Raw genomic sequence first — 24,523 nt, 5'->3', positions numbered from 1 at the left:
CTGTATGCAGGGCAGTCGTGCTGACAGTGGGAAAGGGAGCCATGCAGGATGGCGCCACACGGCTGTGGTGCGAGTAGAGGGATCGCACACACTTCGCTCGAGTGCCGCAGTCAGCAGAGGGGCACCGGGATCTCTCCTTGCCCAGGAGATATCTCCTTGTCCTGTCGGCACCCCGGTACCTTATACCTGCCTGGCTTCTGGGGCTGGCAAGGAACCAGCAAAGGCGCCTCCCAAGGAGTGTGCAAGGGTGCAGAGGCAGTCGTGTTGATCGAGTCTGGGGTGTTTTGCACACACGCTAGGTGTAAGTGCAGACACTTCCTGACTTGGCCCAAGTTTGGTGTCAGCAGGGAGGAGGTATGGGGCTTTGCCCTGCCGTGCTCTGGGGCTCGGCTCCCAGGGTCTCCTGCAGCTCCCCTGTGCGCGGCGCCATGATGCGTGTGACTGGCAAGTGCTAGGATTCAAAGGACCTGATCAATAATTCAGCTAAAACGCCCTTTTTAAATCCAAAGGCTAATGGCAGCTGTACAGGAACTTTAATCTATTATAGTATTTCAGACTTTGTTTAACTAAACCTCAGAGAGAGCAGCGTTACAATAGCTAGTCAGGACCGTGTCCACACGGTAATTAGTTGCAAGCAGTCTCACTGGGCTAGCGAGGGAGATTGCAGCCACACGGTGCTGGCTCCGGCACGTCGGCTCACATGAGCCAAGAGCGTCTCTCTCTTGATATGCCCCCAGCACGGGATTAACAAGCTGGATATACCCCCAGACTCTTCATTGCATCCTAACTGGAAACTTCACACCTATTTGTCTTGCTTTTTCCACCCACCAACGTCACTTCCTTTGCCCGTTCACTCCAGATTTCCCAGGGGTCATGTTCCGGGTGTCAAGTTGGCACCATTTCTTCCAGCCTTACATCTAGATTAGCAAATCTAGTGCCTGTTACACTGCTTTCCAAGCACGTGGGCACCAGGGGACCGCCTAGCTGACCTCCTGTTTCTCTGCCTCTCTCACGGGCACATACATTGTCACGCTTGTAGCTGCTCAAACCTCCCATCATCTAGTCCACCGCTGAACTCCTGCAGCAGAGAGGAGCACGGTGCAGAGAGGGCAGGGTCCCGGTTACGGTCCAGCCAAGCATCTCTCTGAACTTTCTGCCTCCTTTCATTGGAGGTCTGCTCTTCGCTGCTCTCCCTGGTCTGGAAAGACACAAACAGGGGCGTGGATGTGGGCCTTCAGCTCCAGGGCACAGCCTCCCCTACCTCCCATTTATCCAGCAGCTCGGACAGCCCCGGCTGCTGACACAGCTCCAGCATCCCTCCATCACACCCCACCCTACAGCCTTGCTCCTCCACAGCCGCTCTCCCCTCCATCCCCCGATCAGCGCGCAGGGGCCATGGAGTAGGTGGCAGGTGGACATGTACCACGGGCAGTGCCAGCGGTGGCACCATATATATGTTTATCAACCTAGAGGCTGCAGGGGTTCTCCGCATCTCCTGCCACCAGTGCAAACCAAGCTGAGAAGCGGCTACCTGGCCTGCAAGCTGCACTGTGTGAACACGGCTACATTGCTTCCAGCTCCGAAGCTAGCCTAGGTAGCTCTGCACAGCCCCCTCCCACGCTGTAGAGACATGCCCTGTGTTGCTGAGCCACCGGCTAATTAGGTCTTCAGATGCCTTATTATAGGCTGGGGGTGGTTGGCATTAGTGGGTGCACTGCTATAGTGGGGTTGAGGTAGGTAGAGAAAACTTGCAATGAAGGGGTGACTGAAAGCAGTAGCGATGGGAAGCAGAGACGGAGAGCAACAAGGACACATGCAAAGCCCTGCAGTTGGGATGCAATAAGGGCAGGCACAAATACAGCCTGAGGAATGACTGGCCAGGATGCAGGGTTGCAGAAAAGGATGCAGGGGTTACCACGGACCATAAGCTGAGTACCAGCCAAGAGTGTGCTCCTGTTGCAAAACAGGCCAACAGGATCCTGGGGTGTAAATAGGTGTCGTGTGTCCAGTTTTGGGCCCCACACTTCAAGAAGGATGTGGACAAATTGGAAAGAGTCTAGTGCAGAACAACAACAATTAGGGGCTTGGAAGGCAAAACTTAGGATGAGAAGCTGTTGGGGTTTTTTAGTCTGGATAAGAGTGCAGGGGGGTTGATAGCAGTCTTCACAAATACCAGAGAGGTGATGGAGATGGACTCTTCTCTGTGGCTGTAGGGCCAGGGCCAGGAGTAATGGTCTCAAACCGCAACAGAGGAAATCAAGGTTGGAGATTAGCAGGAACTTTGACTAGGAGCGTGGTTCAACATTGGCACAGGCTGCCTAGAGGAGCTGTGGGATCCATCCTTGGAAATTTTCAGGAGCAGGTTAAACAGATACGTGGCTGGGACAATTTAGTCTGGGATGATCCTGTCCTGGGCAAGAAGCTGGACTAGATGTGAGCTCCTCAGGGCCCTTCCAGTCCTATGACCCTATGGGTTGCCAGTGGGATGTCTGCACCACACAAGACCCCCAGCTCTGCTCATGTTACCTAGAAAGTCACAAGCACCATACTGTCTGGTATCCAGGTTGTAGCCATATCGGTCTAGAGGAAAAGGCAATCAGGACTCATAGTAGAGTTGGTATCTTTTATTAGACCAACAAGATTTTTGCATTCCTAGAGCTAAGTAGCAATCATCTGCTTCTCACTAATTGATGGGATTAGCTGTGCCAATATAGGGCGGGGGGGGAGGGGCAGCAACACACACAGTGTGCCCTGGTGTCAGCCCCCAAGCTGCATGTTTTAGTCCTGGCTGGAGGAAAACTGCTGCTCTAGGTTGAGAAGGGCTTGCAAGCACAGTCCCCACTCACTTCTCTAAAGCAGGGGTGTCAAACCTATGGACCACAGGCCAGGTCAGGCCCAGAGGTGGCTCATCTAACCTGTCGTCCTCTCCCAGGGCTGGACTGGAGAAATCACCCATGCAAATTCATGTGAAGCCATGGCTTCTACTTGCAGCAGCTGCTGAAGCCACGACAGGAGGAGCCCACCTTCTCTAGAGCAGGTATAACCCACAGCCACGTACACAGCAGGCAATATAGCCTGTGGACCACTTTGTTGGCACCTCTGCTCCTAGCTGATCTCCTTTTCTCCCCACTGAACGTGCTCTTCTGCTTCGTGATCAATCAGCCTGCAGGTTTCAGGCTGCCACCGAAACCAAATTCCTGGTTCCAATCGCAGCAAACAATAGAGGGGAAAAACCCATTTAATGAGAAAGCTTGTAATGTGTTTTCAAGCCAAATATTGACCTTGGAACAGCTCGTCTCAAATCGCCTTCCTACTTCCTTGCCGGACCTTGCAGCTCGTTCTCCCCGTGCTGCCGTTTTGCCTTTCTCGCCGATGGAGCCGCAGCCGCGCTTTTGCTGATTTCCATCTGCCCCCGACCCCATTTCTCAGCCCGTTCTGACACCGTAATTCGGAGCCTTTGTTTTTCAAAGAAGCCATTGGCATTCTTGTGCACGCACGGGAAGAATGAGCTATTATTCACCGAAGCTATTCCTTGGGGCCTGGCCGAGGGCCTGGGGATAAATGCACAATGCATTACGCAAGACGCTCACCTTGGCACCTCAGCAGACAAGCAAACCGACAGTGCTTCCGTCTGGTTTTTCTGGAGTAATCTTTCCTCGATCGATTATTAACGGCCCTGTTTCTTTCAGGCAGGCCAAGCCTGGAAACTTGAATAAGCTGCATTTTTTTCTTTCTTTGACATTGCATATGTCCTGACAGGTCCGCTGGGCTCCTGAACACACCCGTCAGCATCCTTATTTGCACCCATTGCATGGCTCTGGGCACAGGCCTGGACCCCATCGGGTCACACACTGTGCACACGCATGGCAGAAACAGTGCCTGCCTCATAGAAGAGAGAAGTCAGGTTGGACAGGCCTGCTGAAGTCACACCTAATCCAACCCCCTGCCTGAGGCAGGATGAGCCCTGTCCAAACCATCCCAGACAAATCCAGAACATAACTGCTTTAGTACAACTAAATCAATCCAGACACAGCACACAACACAACACCCAAACGTCCCATCTCCAAGGCAGGAGGTAACAGCCGGACACAGACCAAAGAAACCGTCAGTATGGACAATCCTGAGCAAAACTATAGCTGCCTTGACCCCCCAGGCAACAGCTCATGCTCAGTCTGCATCCTGGGGCTGCAGGGGAAGGGCAAAGGCATGGGCCCTTCTTGGTGACGTGCGTGGTTTCCATGCTACTATTTTCTCTTGTCTCTAGGAAGACCTGACTGCTCTGCAGGGTCCTCGTAGGGGCCGGAGAGCTGGGCTGAAAGCCCTTCCATATGTCTGGATGCTGAATCACCACAGGTTGAGGCAGGACACCCTGATGTCCCTGCAAGTTGATGTTGGCGACCAGCATGGACAGCTAGAGACCCTCTGGGTAAATATTTGTGGGGAACACGGCACAGGGGACACAACGGTGGGAGTCTACTACAGACCTCCCACTCGAGGTCCTGAGCTTGACCAGGAGTTCGCCCGGGAACTGACTGAGGCCGCTTGCTCCAGGACCTTGGTTGTCATGGGTGACTTCAATTACCCGGACATCTCGTGGGAAGATCACTCAGCAAAATCCGAGCGGGCGCAAAGCTTTCTCTCATGCGTGGATGACCTCTACCGGACTCAAGAAGTCTATGGGCCAACAGGAGGCAAAGCGCTGCTCGACCTGGTACTGGCTACGGGGGACGACCTAATCAGCGACCTAGTGATTGATGGGAAGCTGGGTGACAGTGACCACGAGCTGATCACCTTCACCATCCGCCGTAAAGCTGGCAAGTCAGTCAGCAACACAGAAGTCCTTGACTTCAGAAAAGCCGACTTTGACAAGCTCAAGAGGCTAGTCGGTCAGGCCCTCAGGGACCATGACCCCAGGGAGAGGGGAGTTCAAGAAGAGTGGTTGCTTCTCAAGGAAGCGATCCTCAGTGCACAAGCTAAATCTATTCCAACACGGAGGAAAGGCAGCAAGAAGGCACAGCAGCCCCCCTGGCTCTCCAGAGACCTAGCGAACCTCCTGCGGCTAAAAAGGAAAGCCTACAAAGGATGGAGGACGGGATTCACCTCCAAGGAGGATTACTCCGCGCTGGTCCGGTCCTGCAGGGAGCAAACCAGGAAAGCCAAGGCTGCAACTGAACTCCAACGAGCTTCAGGCATCAAGGACAACAAAAAGCCCTTTTTCAGATATGTGGGGAGCCGGAGGAAAAGCGAGGACAACGTTGGACCCCTGCTGAACCAGATGGGGCAACTGACAACTGACGCCCAGGAAAAAGCCAACCTATTAAATAGGTACTTTGCGTCAGTCTTTCATCAGTCCCATGGGATGCCCATGCCTGCTATGAGACAGGGAGGTCCGGGTGATGGGGATCCCCTACCCTCCATCAATGCTGACCTCATGAAGGAACACCTTGAGAAGCTGGATACCTTCAAGTCAGCTGGTCCTGACAACCTGCACCCCAGGGCACTCAAGGAGCTGGCGAGCGTCATAGCCCAGCCCCTGGCACGGATCTTGGAAAATTCCTGGCACTCTGGTGTAGTGCCTGAAGACTGGAAGAAGGCCAATGTGGTGCCGATCTTCAAGAAAGGGAGGAGAGTGGATCTGGCTAACTACAGGCCCGTTAGCCTGACTTCTATCCTGGGGAAGATCTTAGAAAAGTTTATTAAGGAGGCCATCCTTGATGGACTGGCCTAGGCTAACATCCTAAGGGACAGCCAGCACGGGTTTGTTGCAGGTAGGTCTTGTTTGACCAATCTCATTTCCTTCTACAACCAGGTGACCTATCACCTGGACAAGGGAGAAGAGATTGATGTCATATATCTTGACTTCAAAGAAGCTTTTGATCTGGTATCCCACGATCACCTCTTGGCCAAACGGCCCAGTTGTGGCCTTGGCTCCACCACGATCCGCTGGCTGGGAAATTGGCTCCGTGGTCGGACCCAGAGGGTTGTGATTGATGGCAGTCACTCATCATGGTGCCCTGTGACCAGTGGGGTCCCTCAAGGCTCTGTTCAACATCTTCATTAATGATGTGGACATTGGAGTCAGGAGTGGACTGGCCAAGTTCGCCGATGACACCAAACTTTGGGGAAAAGCATCCATGCCAGAAGATAGGCGAGTGATCCAGGCTGACCTGGACAAGCTCAGCAAATGGGCGGACAAGAACCTGATGGTGTTTAAAACCGAAAAATGCAAGGTTCTCCATCTTGGGAGGAAAAACCTGCAGCACCCTTATAGGCTCGGCAGTGCTACGTTGGTTAGCACTACAGAAGAAAGAGACTTGGGGGTCATCATTGACCACAAGATGAACATGAGCCTGCAATGCGATGCTGCGGCTAGTAAAGCGAGCAAAACGCTGGCGTGCATCCATAGATGCTTCTCGAGCAAATCCCGGGACGTCATTCTCCCCTTGTACTCAGCCTTGGGGAGGCCGCAGCTGGAGTACTGCGTCCAGTTTTGGGCTCCACAATTCAAAAAGGATGTGGAGAAGCTGGAGAGAGTCCAGAGGAGAGCCACGCGCATGATCAGAGGTCAGGAAAACAGATCTTACGATGACAGGCTGAGAAACATGGGACTCTTTAGCCTGGAAAAGCGCAGGCTCAGGGGTGATCTGATGGCCACCTACAAGTTTATCAAGGGTGACCACCAGGATCTGGGGGAACATCTGTTCACCAGAGCGCCCCGAGGGATGACGAGGTCGAACGGTCACAAACTCCTGCAAGACCGTTTCAGGCTGGACATAAGGAAGAATTTCTTTACTGTCCGAGCCCCCAAGGTCTGGAGCAGTCTGCCAGCGGAGGTGGTTCAAGCGCCTACATTGAACACCATCAAGAGTAAATTGGATGCTTATCTTGCTGGGATCCTGTGACCCCAGCTGACTTCCTGCCCTTTGGGCAGGGGGCTGGACTGGATGATCTCCCAAGGTCCCTTCCAGCCCGGATGTCTGTGAAATCTATGAATAAGCAGCTCCGAAGAGCCAGGCCTCACCTGGACAGCCTCAGCCTGTTCAGGGGCCTCATAACCACTGTACCCAATGGCTGTCTACCAGCCATTACTGCACCCTTCTTGTACACGCAGTGAGGACACTGAGACTAAGACCCATGCAGGGGGTGTGCACCTACACCCCAGGGACCTTCCCTGGGTGCCCAAACACCCCCTGGACCTTTGACAATCTCTCCCCAGGGATTCGCCCATGGTTTGGCTCCAGAAGGTCATGGCTGAGCCAAGAATTAGACTTCAGTCTCCCCAAGGTGCATGCATTGCCATGCCTTGCCCCCCTGCAGATGTCCTCAGGGTTTGGATAGCCTTTTTGCTTCTCTGAACAACCCCCCAGAGATAATAATAAGGGCTCGAGAGTTGCTAAGACCCTGATTGTTGGATGGAGGGTGGCAGGGCCAAAATAGTGCTTCCCCAAGGTCATGACAGGACACTGGGAGCCCAGGAGGGAGCTCACAGGGGTCAATCAGATGATGAACAACTACGTGTCTGCATCAGTTATCCCACACACGCCAGCCCAAGTCGGAGCATCTTCTAGCACCTTTATATACGGGCAGGTGTTTACCAAGTCAGCTTAAGCTGGAGCACTGTTTGGGGACCTTTTATCATACATCTTATATATCCTCATCTGTAACATGTTAACTGTTCATTTTTTCTTTTATTGTCAGTTGCCTTTTGGTGGCGGGGGGGAAGGCAGCATATAAATCAAATTAATAGAAAAAAGGAGTTATTTGACAAAAATATTAAGACAGGACACGATGCAAGGTGAAGGGTTTCATCCGATCATAAAAAATGAGGGCTGAAAGGGACCTCAGGAGGTCCCATCTAGTCCTACCCACTGCTCCAAGCAGAACCAGCCCCAACTAGATCATCCCAGCCAGGGCTTTGTCAAGCCGGATGGGATGATCTAGATGATGGATGCGTCTGGGATGATCTAGAGGGTGATGCGTCTGGAGCCACAGTAGGAGCCTTAAGCTGCTCCTTCACCAAGCCCCTAAAGGATACAGACCTAGCCTTGCTATCTTGAGTGAATTAGTGCTGGTGAGAGACATCTGCCTGGTAGCTTCATCTCCCATCCCTAGTCTCCCAGTCCATCCCTTTTCCTTTGTAAACCAGGCACAGCAGGATCCTACCAGCTGGGCGCATATCACCTGCCTCCCCTGCTTTCCCCCCAGGGCAGACATAGTACAGGTTGCTGGCAAAGTCTCAGGACCATGTTCCCTATAGCATCTTTACCTCCTATAGTTGTCATATATGATATACGCACCTCTTTCAGGGGCCCTGTACCCCATCAGTAGGATGCAGGGTGAGGTTATGGAGATGAGAATCCAGACCCTTTTATTTTTACTCAGTCACAGATGTGGTTTGACGCAAGGAGCTAAAATAACACGACCAAGATCACACACCCAGCATCTGCATATAATGTATATTTAAAGGTCCATTTTTAAATATGCCATCCGAAGCAAGACATACAACTTTCCAGCCGGATTTCCAGGAAGTGCCCGGGCATGTTCATGTTTCTTCCACCCAGGGGGGCGAGCCCGCAGGCGTCCCAGCTGCCTGCAGAGGGTTTAGGATTGAGAGTATGACTAGGAGTAGAAAGGTAAGAAATATTTATTGACTTTACAAAAACACAACTATGCATAGTAACAAGACGAACAATGACAGACAAAAGCAATTTGCATTGGCAACTTATCGGCAGTCACCTCTGATGCCCGATACACAGCAAGTTCCTCTTTCCACAAAGTTCAGCGAGGTCTGCCATCCCTGATTGGTGCTGTCCAAGGGGTACCGGGAAGGACCCTGAAATGCAGTTCTTGGGCTCCTCGAGGTCCACTGGCCCACTGATCCAGGCAACAGCTACCTAATCCTTTTCACAGAGCTGCCTCTTCCTTCTGAATTGTTTCCAGATCTTCCAGCTAATTTATAGCTTCTGAAGGACACTGATAGCGTACGACCACTCAGATTCCTTTTACTTCAACTGTCCTTAGACTGACCAATAGCAGTACAGGCCTTGCATTCCTTTGATAAGGTAATTTTAACTGCGCTACGGGGCCTTACTACTTCTAGGCTTTGCTAAATTTACTAGGCCTTACTTTATACAAGGCCTCACTATATCTTAAACTTTAATTAGGCTTTTAGCAACAACGCATAGCTTAATAACTAAACAAATACAGGAAAAAATACTTGGTCTAGTCTTCGTAGAGCCTTCAGCAAGCACCTTTATCACACAGGCATACCTTTCAGCTGTCACACTCCACCCCTTGCTTGCACTATGATAGCTACAACTGAGATGCTAAAGCCACATGTGCTACATCGGGAAATGGGGAGGGATCTATACATTTAACTTGCATAGCATGAACAGATTTACAACAATGGTTGAAACACCATTTAGCAGTTGCCACTAGGGCAGTGCAGAATACTATGATGCTCAAAATGGTTAGCCACGTAGTTGAGGTGACACTTGGTGACACACGGATAGCACAGATTACATCATACCATATATATGGCTCGGGCACGTTGACAGCCAGACTGATGATTCACCCACCCTCTCAAGCAAGGAGCTGAGTGTCTTGCCGAGCTTTCGCTTTAAGGCTTTGCAGCTTATTTTTCACTTTATTCTAGTTTTTTAACCGTGGCATGTTTACATCTGACACTTTTAGCTCCTAAGCAACACGAATTGCATAAAGTCCAGGTGGTATCTCTTTGTCTGTGGGACTTAAATGCACTTACGGAACGGAAAATGACTGGCCAGTCTCATCTAAGCAACCCTTCAGCTACCCAGGCTCCTGCTGAACAGCTTGGAAAAGTAGCTCGGACATACCATTGTTCTGGTCTGAACAATACTCGGGCAGTGAACAATGAAGCATTTAGGAGGGTTGGGATTTTAACTTGTGACCTCCACCAGGGTGTGGAGTTATACACAGGCAGTGTTGGGGCCTCCCGTGGGGGAACGGCCAGAGACAGTAGTGAACACCCCACTTTCTCACAGATCACATCTATCCTTCCTTCTTTGGGAGCCTGCAACTATGCTTCGCCTCCCAGAGAGTGAAAGAGGACGATGCTGTATTGGGCTAATGAAACAGCATTGCCCTGGCAGGATCATAGCACTGATTTGCTTTAGGGACCCCACTGGTATAAAAGGATGAGGATAAGTGGTGGAGACTTGCGGATACAGCCTCCTTCTGGTTGTACTGAAGTGGGTACCATTACACCATGCCTGCGTTGGTATGATTCACAAACCATGTAATAACTTTGTTCCAACTTGTAATGCGCTCTCCCACCTGGTGGGCCTCACACCACCGCTGGAGAGTGCGATCAGCCATAGGAATGGGAGGGGGCAGATTCTCCCATAAACGCAGTGGCTCGAGAGGCTGAACAGATGCAGAATTTACTACTGGGGACACAAACTCAGGGGCGCTGAGCTCAATGGGGTTCCCCTCAGGAAGTATGTAACAACAAATTCCCAAACGGAGCAGAGCTACAACAATCACCTCCCCTTCCAGTCAGCCATTCTAGCCTTCAGGTAGGGAATGAACCCAAGGTAATAACTGGTGCCACAGGTGCACTGACAGTTACCACACCTTGCCAGTCAACTCTCCTGTTTCTTCTACTCAGAGACCAGGACTTCACTTGCTCCGGGGTGGCACGTTTCTTCCAGTATGGATACTGCAGCTGGACTACGTGAAGGCCATCTGAGTGTGTTTCCGGGGGATGCTCTTCAGGGTCAGGCCGCTCCCTGAGGTCTTCAGGAGCAAGTTCATTAATATCTGAGTAATAAGAAGGATAGCAGACATGCCCCACCCAGGAAACACAATAAGGCATTAATAAAAAGACTACATTCAAAACAGTCCACCACTTCATGGTGCCAGTTAATTCAGACTGCTGACAGAGCAGGACTCGTCTCCAGTGGCAGGCTCAATGAGGAATGGTTATGGCTGCACTTGTGGACAGATCCAATCTGTAGGAACAAGACAACAAGAGGCTCGGTTCCCGTTAGATGAATCTGACTTAAATACCCACCAGATCTCATGCACACTTTTTGCTAATAGTGTCCTCTCCCATTTATCTTGACGATGCTTCACTACTACTCAATCTCCTGCCCGGAGCTTTCCCGGGTCACCACCCCTAGGTCACTCTACTGCCGGCTCGCGGGGATAACCCAATCCAAAGGCCTGTTGCATGGGGCTACCTCCTGGACAGGGTCGGTTATTGGCCCAATTGATAGCTTGATCCAGATGCAAGTCCCAGTCTTTTAAGAGCTGGGCCAGCGGCCAAGCGCAAATTGCATTTGAGGATGCCATTGGCTCGCTTTACCAATCCGTTAGACTGCAGATTGTATGGGATGTGATATGTCCATAACATGCTATGTTTCGTGGTCCAGTCATACACAAGATGGTTGTGGAAGTGAGGGCCATTATCACTCTGTAGTTCTATAGGTGGTGGATGCACAGCTAGCAGTTTCCAGTGCTGCACAAGTGTCCACCAAGGGGTTAGTATTAGCATTCAAAGCTCGAAAGTCAAGTCAGCCACCACCCTCCATTTGGCTTGTGCACTGCTGCACTAGACTGTTATACGGAGAGTGGGTTCAGATAATAGTCCCGTCTTGTGACTGCTGACTTATGATACACTGGATAGGCTGGGTGGCCCCAGGGGGAGTTTGATACTGGGGTCTGTGTACTACTTTCATGGGAGGCAGGGTTAGTAGGATCATGCTACATGGAGTTACAGCTGTTATAGCGGTTTCTTTTGTTTCTCGGTGAGGCACTGCGCACCCAAACTGCCAATTCTCTTGTTCAAGGGCAAACTGCTGTCTTCTTAGTACATTAAGTCCCAGTAAGCTTGGTCCCCCTTTAAGTATTACAGCTGCCGCTGTTACCTTAGAGCCATTAGGTAACGCAAAGGTTGCTCGGACCAGATGTCCTGGTCGTCTGGTACCTCCGACTCTAATTACTTGATAAGGGGTTCCTTTCTCCCCCTTCCAATCTGCGGAATCTAAAAGGCACAACTGGGCACCAGTGTCTAATAGCGTCTCAATTGACTTTTTACTTTTACCTAACTGAATCTGTACAGGTATCTGAATTCTGCATTTGAACTAGCCAGCCTATTCCTGGCTCTTCTGGCTTGGACTTCTGCTGCTTTTGAATATTTTAAATCTCCACATGGGTAAAGGAATGCAGCTCTGTTCAGGGATTCTCTCCCTGCAGCCTTGAATGAGTTATCACCATGGGAAAAACTTGGCTGAGTTTCTCCCTCGGGGCGGGGAAGGCGTGGCTAGGTTCCTCCCTCTGGGCAGAAATGTACGGGGGTGTTTCAGCACCAGGCTTGTCTTCAATCTCCTCCTCTCCGTCAATCTTATCCCTTTGATTTTCCCAAAGCTCAACTTCTGGTTTATCTCTATACAGACACTTGTGGGAGGATGGCTCCACAGCCTGTGCTAACTGCACTTTCTTCTGGGGGGAAGCGGCCCCGCGTGTGATCATAATTTTTCCTTCTCTCTGTTCTAATGTCTCCAAGAAGCTCTGCGCAGCTCACGCCGCCTCACAGTTGGAATCTCTCACGTCTTCCAACTCCTTACTCAGCCGGGTGACCTCTTCCCAGAGCTGGGCAGTCTCTTCAGCCCCTAACCGCAGGCATGTGGCCAGCAGCCACGACAGGCACCCCTTCTCGGGGTTACCCCAGGCAGCTGTAGCAAACCCAGCCCAATGATCGGGTACAGTTCCTGGGTCACTCCAAGCAGGTCTCAATCTATCCTTATCCCATCCGGGATTCTCCACCCCTGTCACCTCCTTAAGCAAAGCCACTAACGGGGCCCATGCAACTCCCTCCATTCTGCTCTTTCTCTCCGGACCAGAGCCTCTCAATCCTGTTTGTGACGCCAATTTATGTCCCAGCCACCTGCGGAGGGTTTCGATTGAAATTGTGGTCAGGGGTAGAAAGATAAGAAAGATTTATTGACTTAATGAAAACACAACTATGCGTAGTAACAAGACAAACAATGACAGAGAAAAGCAATTTGCGTTGGCAATGTATTGGCAGTCCCCTCTGATGCCTGATACACAGCAAGTTCCTCTTTCCACAAAGTTCAGCAAAGTCAGGCATCCCCGATTGGCGCTGTCTGAAGGGTACCAGGAAGGACCCTGGAATGCAGTTCTTGGGCTCCTTGAGGTCTACGGGCCCACTGATCCAGGCAGCAGCTAACTAATCCTTCTCACAGAGCTGCATCTTCCTTCTGAATGGTTTCCAGATATTCCAGCTAACTTATAGCTTCTGAAGGACACTGATAACATACGACCGCTCAGATTTCTTTTACTTCAACTGTCCTTAGACTGACCAATAGCAGTACAGGCCTTGCAATCCTTTGATTAGATAATTTTAACTGTGCCACAGAGCCTCACTACTTCTAGGCTTTGCTAAATTTACTAGGCCTTACTTTATACAAAGCCTCACTACATCTTAAACTTTAATTAGGCTTTTAGCAACAACACATAGCTTAATAGCTAAACAAATACAGAAAAACACTTAGTCTAATCTTCAACAAGCACCTTTATCACACAGGCATACCTTTCAGACGTCACATGCGGGCTCTTCAGGGAACGTCAGTGTGCACTGAAACGCCTCCTGAAAGGCATCCAGGAAAGGCTCTAGGATTTCATCCACCGTGACATGCCTCTGGAGCTCCTCGCTCAGGGAGGTGACGCCCAGCCCTTCCAGTCCGCAAGGAACAATGTGGTCAAACCACCTGAGGTCTGTGCAGCAGTTCAGAGCCAGGCCGTGGGAGGTCACATGCCTTCCACAGTGGACGCCTGGAAAGCAAATTATACCCGTTAGTCTGGGAGCAACCCTGTGGAAAGCCAACAGCTGCCAGCACAGGCCGGGTCTATATTCCAGAGCTCTGCTAACATAACCGTGGTGGTCAGGAATGCAAAAGAAATCACACCCTTAGGGACACTGTTGTGCCAGTAGCTCTCTGTGCATGCAGGTCACTCGGCTATGGCCAACGTAGGTCGTGTTGATCGGGGAGCTGCCTCCCCTTAAGAGGACAACACAAATAACGGACACAGACAAGTTCTCTTCGCGGGGGCTACCAGACTGGAAATCCTCAGACCCACAGCACACGCTTCGTATGGCAGCCTGGGCACCAGCTTTGCTGTGCAGGCCGAGGCTTGCAGCCCTGGCACGCAGTCCCGGGGAGGAACCATGCCTGGCCGCAGACAGCCCTAGATCTCGGGGGGGAGGAGGACACAGGACAGCAGGATGGACATGGCCCCAATCCTACAGAATTTTACATTGATTTTATTTTATTGTTAAGCAGGTGGGTATGTGAGGCCCCTTGTTCCAGTCTCCCATTCCTCAGTGCTGACTTCTGAACCAATGCCAACAGCCCATTTTGTCATTAAAAATGTGGGGTTTTTTCCCCCTCTATATGGCAATCTAAAGTTGCTTTATATAACACAGATAACAGGCCTGTGTGTTTCCTAGGTGCGACTAATAGTTCCCCAAATTCTGAGTTTACCTTTCTTTGAGCATGTGTTGAAAAGTGTCTCAACTGCATGGGAAAATGGGATGTTAATGTCACCCGAGACACGTATTTCTTCAGAAGATTGAAACTGTCTTTGAATAACTGTCCACATGTTATTATGCCTAATGTGTTCCTAAATATTAAAGCTTCTGAATCAATGATTAGGATTAAATGCTGGTGTTAAAGATGACGGGTACGATCTTAATTTTTTCCATGCGTTTTCCTACATTTACAGTGTTCTCATAAAGGGAGGGATTGTACAGTTTTTTAGGAGTAGAAGGTTTCCCCAAATAAGAAAGAGATATACCACTAATTAAAAAAAAGTTAGTTAATTAACCATAAAGTTACTTTTGGCTAAGGCCCTGATCCTGCTAAAACTTGCACGAGTTCACCACTGTACCCACTCTGCTAATCCAAGCAACTCGAGTAAGTTTCTCTGGTGAGTAACGTGCATAAATCTCCCCGGGATCGCTGCATACAGATGTGCCACTTCAGTCACTGCCACAAGTAACAGTTATAAAAACAGAATGAGATTAGGGGGAATTTCCCATGATTTCAGTTCATTCACTACATTTTGTATGTCTTTAGTTTTGCAACGACCCCTGTGCTATTCTCTGGGCTCTTTTCCACACATGTCACACGACAGCACGTGAGGAAAACTCACGCTGTATACAGGCCAGGTCTTCAGTTCTTTCTGCATGAGGAAGGATTGATCTAGACTGACATGAGCAAACCTGAAGGGCGATGAAGTTTATACCAACACCACAGAGCGGTTGCCTGGCTTCACCTCACTAACAGCACCTCCTGGTGAAGAGCTGGGTCTCACAGTACATGAGAAAGAGTGCTGAGATTGCTGTTGCCATTTTACAGATGGGAAAACTGAGGCACACAGGGAGACCAGGCAACTTTCTCACAGTCACCCAGGGCCCGGGAGGCAGAGCTGAGATTAGACCTCTCTCCTGCCTCTATTATACCTGCCAGGCCTCGTTGCTGGCCTAGGGGCCCAAAACCCAGGCCTCCTACCACCTTGTCCTGCCCACTCCTCCCGCAGGAACAAGCTGCACCTGCGGGACCCAGTGCAACCACCCAGACACTTGGGAATGGGGGCCCTTCTTCTCCCTCTGAGCCCAGACAGCTGCACCCAGCAGTCCCTCTAAGTTGGCGCCAGGACCAACAGGGTGCAAACTCTCCGGGGGGAAGGCAGGTTAGCAGAGGCACAGCCCACACATGGCTCATCCCCAGCAGCAGCCGCAGCCAGCGGGGTGCAGCAGCATGGGGGTTCCCAATGCCTAGCCATGGCACTGGGAACCCCCCTCAGACAGACGCACGTGCCCTGGACCTGACTGACCCGGGAGGCCCTTGGGGTGCAGGCCAGGCCCAGCCCGCGGCCTCGATCCTGCACTCAGAATCACCCGCTCCCCACGGCCACCCCCCAGCACCACTGCCCAAGCGCCAGCACGGACCTAACCCCGCAGCCTCCTGCCCTGCCCTGCCCCGCCCCACCCCGGGGGCCCGTGCAACCGGGAACAGCCCCTTGTAAGGTGGCACACAGGGCGCTGCATCCAGGCACGTGGGGCCCTGCCACCCCTTGTCGCGGAGCCCCAGGCAGCCAGGTACACAGGGCCTTGCCATGGGGCGCCAGGGCCTTGCACCCAGGCAGACGGGGCCCAGCCACCCCTTGCACCGGGACACCCGGCAACAGGCACACGGGCCCCGCCCGCCGTGGAAGAGGCCGCGCCGCGCACTCACCGATGGCGCAGATCTTGCGGCCGCGCAGCCAGACGCCGGTGCGGGGCGGCGGCAGCGCCTGGGCGCGGGGCAGCGCGAGGCGGCGGCAGAGGCCCAGGGCCGCGGCCTCGAGGCCGGCCACGAAGCGGCGCAGCGGCAGGCGGCGGCGCTGCAGGTGCAGCACGGGGTAGGCCAGGAGCTGGCCCGGGCCGTGGAAGGTGAGCAGCCCGCCCCGCGCCGCCCGCCGGAACCCGGCGCCCAGCGCCCGCAGCCGCCGCTCCAGCTCGCGGGCCTCCGCCGCCCCCGCCGCCGCGGCCCGCAGCCCCGCCGTGTACACGGGCCCCGCCGGCTCGGACAGCACCAGCGCGTCCGGCCCGCCCGCCGCCGCCTCCCGCACGCAGCGCTCCTGCGCCGCCAGCGACCCCGCGTACGGCACGCGGCCCAGGCGCAGCACCCGCACGGCGCCCGGCTCCATCCCGGCCCGGAAGCGCCGCCGCCGGCGGGCTCGGGCAGGCCCCCTTGCGTACCAAGGGGCATGTGGCGATGAGGCCTTGCGGGGCTGCGCGCCTCCCCCACTGAGGGGTGCTAGGAGGGGCGGCCGGCAGGCTGAGGGAAGCGGTCAGGCCGCACCTGGCCCCGTGTCCAGTTGTGCTACCGCCGGCCTCAAAAGCGGCAAAAATATAGCGGGGGTTTGGTGTCTGAAACAACAGCGAGGCTGTCGGCGGCAGACCCCCACATCCCGCGCCCGGCGCCCCCCCGGCGCCGCTGTGTGACCCCGCCCGGCGTCACTGCAAACCGGAGCGAAGGAGTTTTGGTAAAAAACCCTCGAGTCTCAGATGATCTCACAGCCACAAACCTCCGCAGGACTGTTGTGAGCGTTTTAGGAAAGGCGTCTGTCAGGCTGGGGGGTCGTGAGGTCTTTTAGTCCCGCCGCCCGCTCAAGGCAGGACCGTCCCAGCCCCGCGCCTGTGCAGCCTGCTCCGCACCGGACTCCTCGCATCTGTCCGCGCCCTTCATGAAATCGGGGGCTCGACCCTGGCCGCAGGTGAGGCCTCGCCAGTGCCGATTAGAGCAGCAGAACCGCCACCCTCGACTTGCAAGCGAAGTTCCTGCTCGTACAGCCCAGGATGATGTGGGGGGCTTTTTCTGCAGCAAGAGCACACTGTTTTGCAACAAGAGCTCACTGCTGGCTTATATTCAGCTTATGTGGGGCCCTGCTGTCCCTTGCAATGGGGCACACAGGCTGTTGGTCCATTGTAACCCCTGCCGGGTCCTCCTCTGCACTGCTGAAGCCCAGCCGGTCCTTCCCTAGTCTGTGTTTGTGCTTGTAATAATTATCTCCGAGATCGTTTATTTTAAAGGACAGAGCAGGGAGTGCTCTGTTAGCCATGGTGGGACCTAGAGAAAATAACGCAGCAATCCAGTCTGAACTTCTAATTGCAATTCCAGCTTCCCCCGAGCGGTAATGGCTCCACCATTGCAAACACAGTGAACGAGACTCCACTGCCCCTTGTCAAGCCATGGTTTAAAGATATCAGGGAGATTAAAAATAAACCCTACAATGTACACAATATTTATCAGGTAATCTGCCAGGGTCATAAATACTTGTTTTTATGAAAACTTGGACTTCCTGGATGTCTGCAGTTTGTCACTCATTAGCTTTCCATCAGACAAGATGCAAAATCTACTGTGTGGTTATTTGCAAGGAAGGCAAAAGTGAGCCATAAAAGGCACTTCTGTTCAGTTCCTCTCCTGTTAATGTAACGCGGGTCCCTGGTATAACCTGGGAAACCGTGTCATCGCATCCATCGGTCCATTCAGGATCCAGACTCCTTCCTCATTGCTGTCCTTAGCATGAGGACGCAGCCCCAAGATCATTGACAGCTCAGTCGCGGGCTTCAGTAGAGTTACTCTGGATTTATAAACTGAAATCCGAGTCCAGCTCACTTTGTCCGCCCTCGGGAGGAGAGTTTTGTGTACTGGACCGAGGGGAAGAGAGAGACGGAGTGTGTGCATGTTTGTGTGTATTGAGTGATTTCCTTTTCTGTGATTAAGCATCACGTTCTTGCTGGACATCAAAGCCAAATGCTCTTCCTTTTTGGCTCGCAGTGACAGGGCATGCATAAGATCAGGAACATCGTGTGTAATGGCTCCGGGCTCCTTTGTAAATAAGACGACGAGCATGAGTTTAGTTGTGTACCTCCAGTATTTACTCCCAACATCCTGCTTTTGAAGCAGAGAGGATATGGAAAAGCAGCGCGGAGGGTGACCATAAATGGCTCTATGTTTCTCCAAATAGAAGAGCAGGAGCCTTTTCAAAAAAGGCTTGCGCCGTGTTGCGTGTTAGCTGCGTGTGACAGTACACTGCCCTTTTCTAGTGCCCTTCCAATTGAGGCACTCAAAGCACTTTTCTTGGAGTCTCTTGTTATTTCTGGTATATAACTACGTAGCGTTGCACTGCAGTAAGCACTGGACAGGAGAAGAGGACAGGTCCCATCCTGAAGTTTTTGGTCGCACCATCCAGCGTCCCCGAGCTGCTAAGAATCTGACAGGACAAAAATAAGGCTGCCTTTCATGCACGATACATCATGAGCTTCCCGGAGTGGTAGGAATGCTTGTCTCAGCAGAGATCGTGGAAATCCAGGAGTTCCTTGGTGGGGCAAGAGGCAGAACCGCTCTTGTGCATTCATTCACCCCACGATACATCCCTGTGATGGAAGCAGGGGGAAACAAGGACATCCACGCTGGAGGCCGGCCTCTGATCACACACAGAAAGAAACTCCCCCAACCCAGGGCTGCGAGTCCCACTCCCCCACGCAACAACATGCCCTTGTTGCCGAAGAGCGTGCGCATCCACGATCGGGGGGAGGAGGTCAGACCCGGGTGTGAATGCCACCACTGTGGCTGGCTTCTGGTCCGGTCTGGGCCTGACAAGGGAAGCTGCTGAGCTCCTCATGTTGAGATCCCTGGCAAAGGAGGGTGCTCATAGCTCCCAGGATCAGTCCTTGGATGCATTGCATCACTCCAAAGTGGTGTAACACAACAGTGGATGAAAGGTCCGGGGTCCGTCCACATCCCCATTGGTCAGAGATCCCAAACCTCTACGCTGGCTTGGCCAACAACGGTGCCAGTCCATGCTAATTCTCATGGGCTTTTTGTGACAGATACCCCCCACTGGGAGCTGGACTGAGATCCCCCCCCACTCACTTCACATATGCCACCAATGCCGTGCAATAGCCCAGCTGTAAGTGAAAGGCTCTGTCCTGTTTCTGGGCCCAGAAGCCATTCCCTCCCATGCACCAGCATTCCCCATCTCCTTTCCTGTTGCGGTTGCATTATCACTGTATATGGTGCTGCTGCCTTTACAAACCCTCCTTCCTAATGTGTTCCAGCCCTGGGGCCATGCCTTGCGCAGAAATAGAGGCCTGGCTGTATCCCATTGACCCTGGTCTAGGGTCCCGATCTTTTCCCGCCTCCCCTCCCTTGACTTTAATGCAGTCCATTTGCAAAACAAGGGCCTACATATTTCCACCTGTGGAAGGAGCTATTCGGGTGGTGCTTTTCTCCCAGAGGTCATTCTCCTTTGGAGAAGGTTCAGTTGTTTCCTTTTGCTTCCTGCCCCCTTTGTAATGTTGGTCCCGGGGCCTTCATAAATAAATGACTCCAGCCACAAGTATGGGAACCAGTGCTGCTGAGACGGCCGGCACAGAATATATAGTGTGAACATAAAGTAAAACTATGCATGGATTGGCATTAGCAGATTCAATAGAAAATAAAATAAGATTCAGAACTGCAGATTCCACATAATGCACCTCCTTCACACCTTCAGTTCAGAGTAGGGAGCCATTCAAACTATACCTGCCCCTTGGTTAGATGAGCGAGGGCTGGTCTGACAACAGGGCTCAGGCAGCCACAGGCATGGTATGGTATGGCATGGTGTGTCAGGGCAGGGCATGGCATGGCATGACCATCATGCATTTGATCCTAAGCCAACTGTACTAATAGGCTCATTGACTTTGAAGGCAGCAAAACAATTGTCCATGGGTGCCTCCTCCTGCTGCAACCCAGCCCTGATTTCACTCATCTGTAATAGTCACCTTAGGGTGCTCCCAGCCCTTCTCACATCACACAATGTGCCTCGTGACCACCTCTCCTGAATTTTTCAATGCAGACAGACTTAGAGCCAAGTTGCAAACTGCCCCCACGTGAGAAATCTGCAAAGGATATTTTGTCCATTGGCACTGGCTCCTGACACAGATTGCAGACAATTAAAATTGCTCGTGCTCAGCATTTTTAGTCGTAAGCGTATAGATGCCATTTAGCACGTTCTACTCTGAGGATTTCCCAGGCTTCTGGGTTTGCTGTTCTGACCCCGCATTTTGGCTCCATGTGTCAGGGGGTTTTCAAGCCTCCCCCAGAGGCGCTAGGTGCTGCTGCAGGCCAGGCTGGGGATGGGGACTGGGCTGTGCCAATGCTCCTGCTGGGACCAATCCAGAGAGTCCTGGCTAGAGGGTCTTGTCCCTCTGCCCAGGGTCACACCGACGCAATATTTGGGGTTGGGAAGGAATTTTTCCCCATGGTCAGATTAGTATGCACTGTGGGGGTTTTTGCCTGTCTGTAATGAAGACTATGATCTCTCCCTGGGACCTCTTGAGTACATATTAACAACCTTTTACAGCAGCAGGATGCCGCAGTCCCCCGGCTTCACCGGCAAGTTTGGGTTGTGTTGTGTCGGGGTTGATGGTGGCTTTAGGAAAAGTTTAGGTGCTGGATGTGTCGGGGATGGTTTGGATGGGAATGATCCTGCCTCAGGCAGGGGGTTGCATCCAATGTGACCTCTGGAGGTCCCTTGCAGCCCCGCTGCTCTGATTCTCTAAGTTATAGACCCTGACATAGGGCAGGGGTTGCTGCAGTTTAAACCTCGCTGTTATGCTGAGGCCTGCACTGATCTCTGCCAGTTGCTATTTGGAATGAAGGCCAAAGCCCCTTCTTAACCTCTTGCTAATATTAGCACATGTTACACAAGAGAGGAAGTAAGTTGGAGGGCCAGCGGTTGCAGTTCAGCTTGGGAAGCCCCGTGCGTAGCTGAAATAAAATCCCTAAAGTTCAATCTTAACTAATTACCACCTCCCAGGAGCTCTGGCTCTAACTGGTTCTCAGAGGTCCTGAAACAAAGGAACTTCTCAACGTCTCTCACCCAGTAACACCTCCCCAGTGCAAACCAGCTCATCAGCCAGACTCTGGTTGCAAAGGGAAGCAGCTTTCTGATGCAATCCACTGTGAAAAAAACAGGAAGAAAGCTTAGTGCGAAGCTTCTGCCTGGCATTTTCTGACATGCCTTTCTTTCTGCTTCGGGGTTAAGATGGTACTGCTGCACTAACCGAGTCCGTCAGGGCTGTCTAAGCAGCTCCTAGCCATTTAAAAACGCAGTGTCCGCAGGGTGAATTCAGCTGCACCACTGGGTTACCTGGCCCGTAATCAACTGATCTCCTATAAGCAACACTTTTACTTGACCTTTGGCTCCAGAGGAGCACAAGGGTTGGGGCTTCTTAGTAGTCTTCACATATCTGAAGGCTGAGTCCAGCGAGGATGGAGATCAGCTTTTCCCTGTGGCGGTAGGGGTCAGGGCTAGGAGCAATGGTCTCAAGCTGCAGCAGGGGAAATTTAGACTGGAGATGAAGGGAAACTTTCTGACTCTGAGGGTGGGCAAGCACTGGAACAGGCTGTCCAAAGAAATGGTCAAATCTCCGTCTTGGAAGTTTTCAGGAGCAGGTTGGACAGACATGTGGCTGGGATGGTTTAGGTCAGGGATAATTCTGCATTGAGCAGGGAACAGGACGAGATGACCTTGGGAGGTCCCTTCCAGCCCTGCTTTCCTGTGATCCTAAGGGTCTATGTATCTCTGACATCCAGAATTAAGAGTTGCTTGGAGTGGAGGCTTCTTCAGAGACTCCTGTGTCTTGGGCAACGATGACGAGGTCTGCGTGACTCTCTGCCTTACGTGTCCTGGCAGGAACTGCCAATTTGACTTGCAAATGGAGCAGCTGAGGTCCAGCACATGCAGGAGTAGTATTAGTTACCCGGTAGTCTCATGTAAGGTATGCTATGGGACCTGCTTTCCCTAATGACCATGAGCTATAGTAAGAAGAGTCCACTGTGGTAAGTAAAGATGCAGATGTGCCTACAGCATCAGGCCTGTTTTTGGTGTTTTTTTATATTGGTTAGCCCTAGTCCCTGTTAGGCAAAGCTTCTGCCCCTCCCAGGACCCCAAGTGCATAGACCCACGTACCAAACTGTCTGCTGTAAAGTAGCCTGGGTCTTGCTCTCCAAGAGGGGCTTCAGTGGAGCAAAAGCTTTGCACGGCCCCTTTGCACGGGAGGGAAGTTCACCCACTGGCAGTTATGCGTGCACCAACAACTGTCTTTGAATGTGCAGAGTGGGAACACAAGGTCACACCCCCAGTGCCAGCATGGCTGGAATTGCACATCCTCCTCACGGTGATAGAAGTGATAATTTAGGACATACCCTTACTCTAGAAGACTACAGAAGTTGATTATTGGGAAATGGAGGAGGTTCCTGGTCCTGGGGGAATGACCTAAAACTGTACCCTGCTGGGGCTGGGTGGTGTGGTGGGGATGCTTGTGGCAGGGTGGCTTCCAGGAAATGCCACACCAGTGTCCCCTCAGTGAAGGGCAAGAATGGGGTGCCAGAAAGCTTTGGCCCAGGTTGCCTTGCGGGTGACCCTGTGGAAGGGAAAGGCTAAGGGAGAAAACCCTGACAGAAAATCACAGGAGCCCAGTGAGAGGGCAGCGTAGTGTCCAGTGGTCATGTAGAGTAGGAGCTGAGGGGGCCTGACAGACTGCACATGGGCTGAATGGAGTAGCCAGTGTGGAGACCCTAGTGAAAGAGCATAAATGGCAGCCCTAGTGAAGGGGAATGAGAGGAGGCCCCAGTTACAGGGCAGTAGGTCTAGGCACATCTGAGGACACCTGAGGCAGAGTTTGTATTTTGGATGTCATCTGCGAGGCATGGGACACGGTATAAGGGGAGGTTTGGAGCTTTGCGTAACACCCTAGGCATTGGGGCATAAAATAGGCAGCCTCCCACATTATTACATAGTCTTTTATACATCAAGGCGTGGCAGGAAAGACAGGGCAGAGTACCCTAGACAGGTGGGCAGGCGGACTTGGTGACCAGCCTCGTGACTCCTCCCTGTCACAAGACCTTTTACACATACAGAATAAATGCAGGATAGCACTGGGGGATGCCTTTGCCCAATAAAAAGCATAGTGGCACTGCTCGCTGTTGTCTGGACTGTGGCCTCTTTCATGCCGCATATATGCCCCCTGATGCTTGAGCACTTCCAGGAGAGGCCAGCAGTGAAGGGGGGTTGCTTACGGATAATAAACCAGCCTCTGACTGCCACAGCCTGCAGTGAAGGCCACTTGGACTTGCATGTTGGAGCATCAGGAGAAAGCCAGTGAGATGGAAAAATGGGGCATAGAGCCATTGTAGGGTCTTCTGAGGCTGTCACCTTCTGCCCAAATGTAATGTGGGCTCATGCATTTGGATGTCAGTGGTGCTGAAAAACCAGACCAAACTAGTGAAAGGATCCGTGACAAATCTATTCCCTTTCTGGTGAATTGGACCTATTGCAGCATGTGGCTGCAAAGTGCCTGGGCAAGTGCTGCATGTTCTCATGGTGCCTGAGGGAGACCTGTTCTGCCAAAAAATCCCAGGGACCAGGTACAACTTTCACTGAGGGGAAATGTTCAGTCACTGCAGTGCACGAATGGACCAAAATCAGACCCACGCTAAACCAGCTGCTGCTCAGGGGACACGGTGTCCTCACCTGCAGACAGCTTAGCGGGGCAGGGAGTGCCATTCAGTGGAGTTCAATGGATTTGGGACATTGTCTGGGCTATTGCTGCCCACCTTACACTTTTCAGTTGTGGGAAGGAGGGTGAAAGGTGCATACGGCTCTGTATTTACTCTCTAGTTGAAGCTAACGCCAGTATGTAGGTCAAAAACCTACCCAAAGGTTTTGTCATGTCCTTGCTGACACCAGCAAGATGGTGGCCTCCATTTTACTAGGCGGAGAGTTGAGACCCTGCTTCTTCAGTCCGCTGAACCTCCTCTGTCCTCTGCCCTTGCTAGGTCAGATATCATCCATGAATGGGATAAGCTCCCTTCCAAAGCAAGATCAGGCCACCGGCTCTTAGGTACTCTTTGATCAAAATTCA

At 52.2% G+C, this 24,523-nt stretch overlaps 1 protein-coding gene across 4 annotated transcripts; it reads right to left on the bottom strand.

The window, feature by feature from the left end:
- Positions 1-8,447: 8,447 nt before the first annotated feature.
- Positions 8,448-20,522, bottom strand: LIPT2 (lipoyl(octanoyl) transferase 2). 4 transcript variants are annotated; one of them, XR_016439681.1, is made up of 4 exons: positions 16,302-20,499; positions 13,595-13,836; positions 10,615-10,991; positions 8,448-8,619 (listed from the first exon to the last, which is right to left on the bottom strand). XR_016439681.1 is itself a non-coding variant. In XM_090030896.1 (3 exons), the coding sequence occupies exons 1-2, from the start codon at positions 16,753-16,755 to the stop codon at positions 13,598-13,600; spliced, it is 693 nt and encodes a 230-aa protein (XP_089887022.1). In that variant the 5' UTR covers positions 16,756-20,522; the 3' UTR covers positions 8,448-8,590; positions 13,595-13,597. The 4 variants fall into 4 exon arrangements, 2 of the variants coding, with proteins under 2 accessions (XP_089887022.1, XP_089887021.1); XR_016439680.1 differs by having other exon boundaries at positions 8,448-8,590; XM_090030896.1 differs by lacking the exon at positions 10,615-10,991 and having other exon boundaries at positions 8,448-8,590; positions 16,302-20,522.
- Between the last annotated feature and the right edge of the window lie 4,001 nt (positions 20,523-24,523).

This window comes from Crocodylus siamensis, chromosome 1 (genome assembly GCF_052110815.1).
Source record: "Crocodylus siamensis isolate JL-2025a chromosome 1, ASM5211081v1, whole genome shotgun sequence".
NCBI lineage: Eukaryota > Metazoa > Chordata > Crocodylia > Crocodylidae > Crocodylus > Crocodylus siamensis.
This window is presented reverse-complemented; position numbering and strand designations above follow the sequence as displayed.

What these genes read in the sequence shown, in the direction of transcription:
- LIPT2 (XM_090030896.1), bottom strand. Translation starts at nt 16,755, where the DNA reads ATGGAGCCGGGCGCCGTGCGGGTGCTGCGCCTGGGCCGCGTGCCGTAC. An exon ending in CCGCAAGATCTGCGCCATCG is followed by an intron (nt 13,837 to 16,301) that starts GTGAGTGCGCGG and finishes TTTGCTTTCCAG; the next exon opens with GCGTCCACTGTGGAAGGCAT.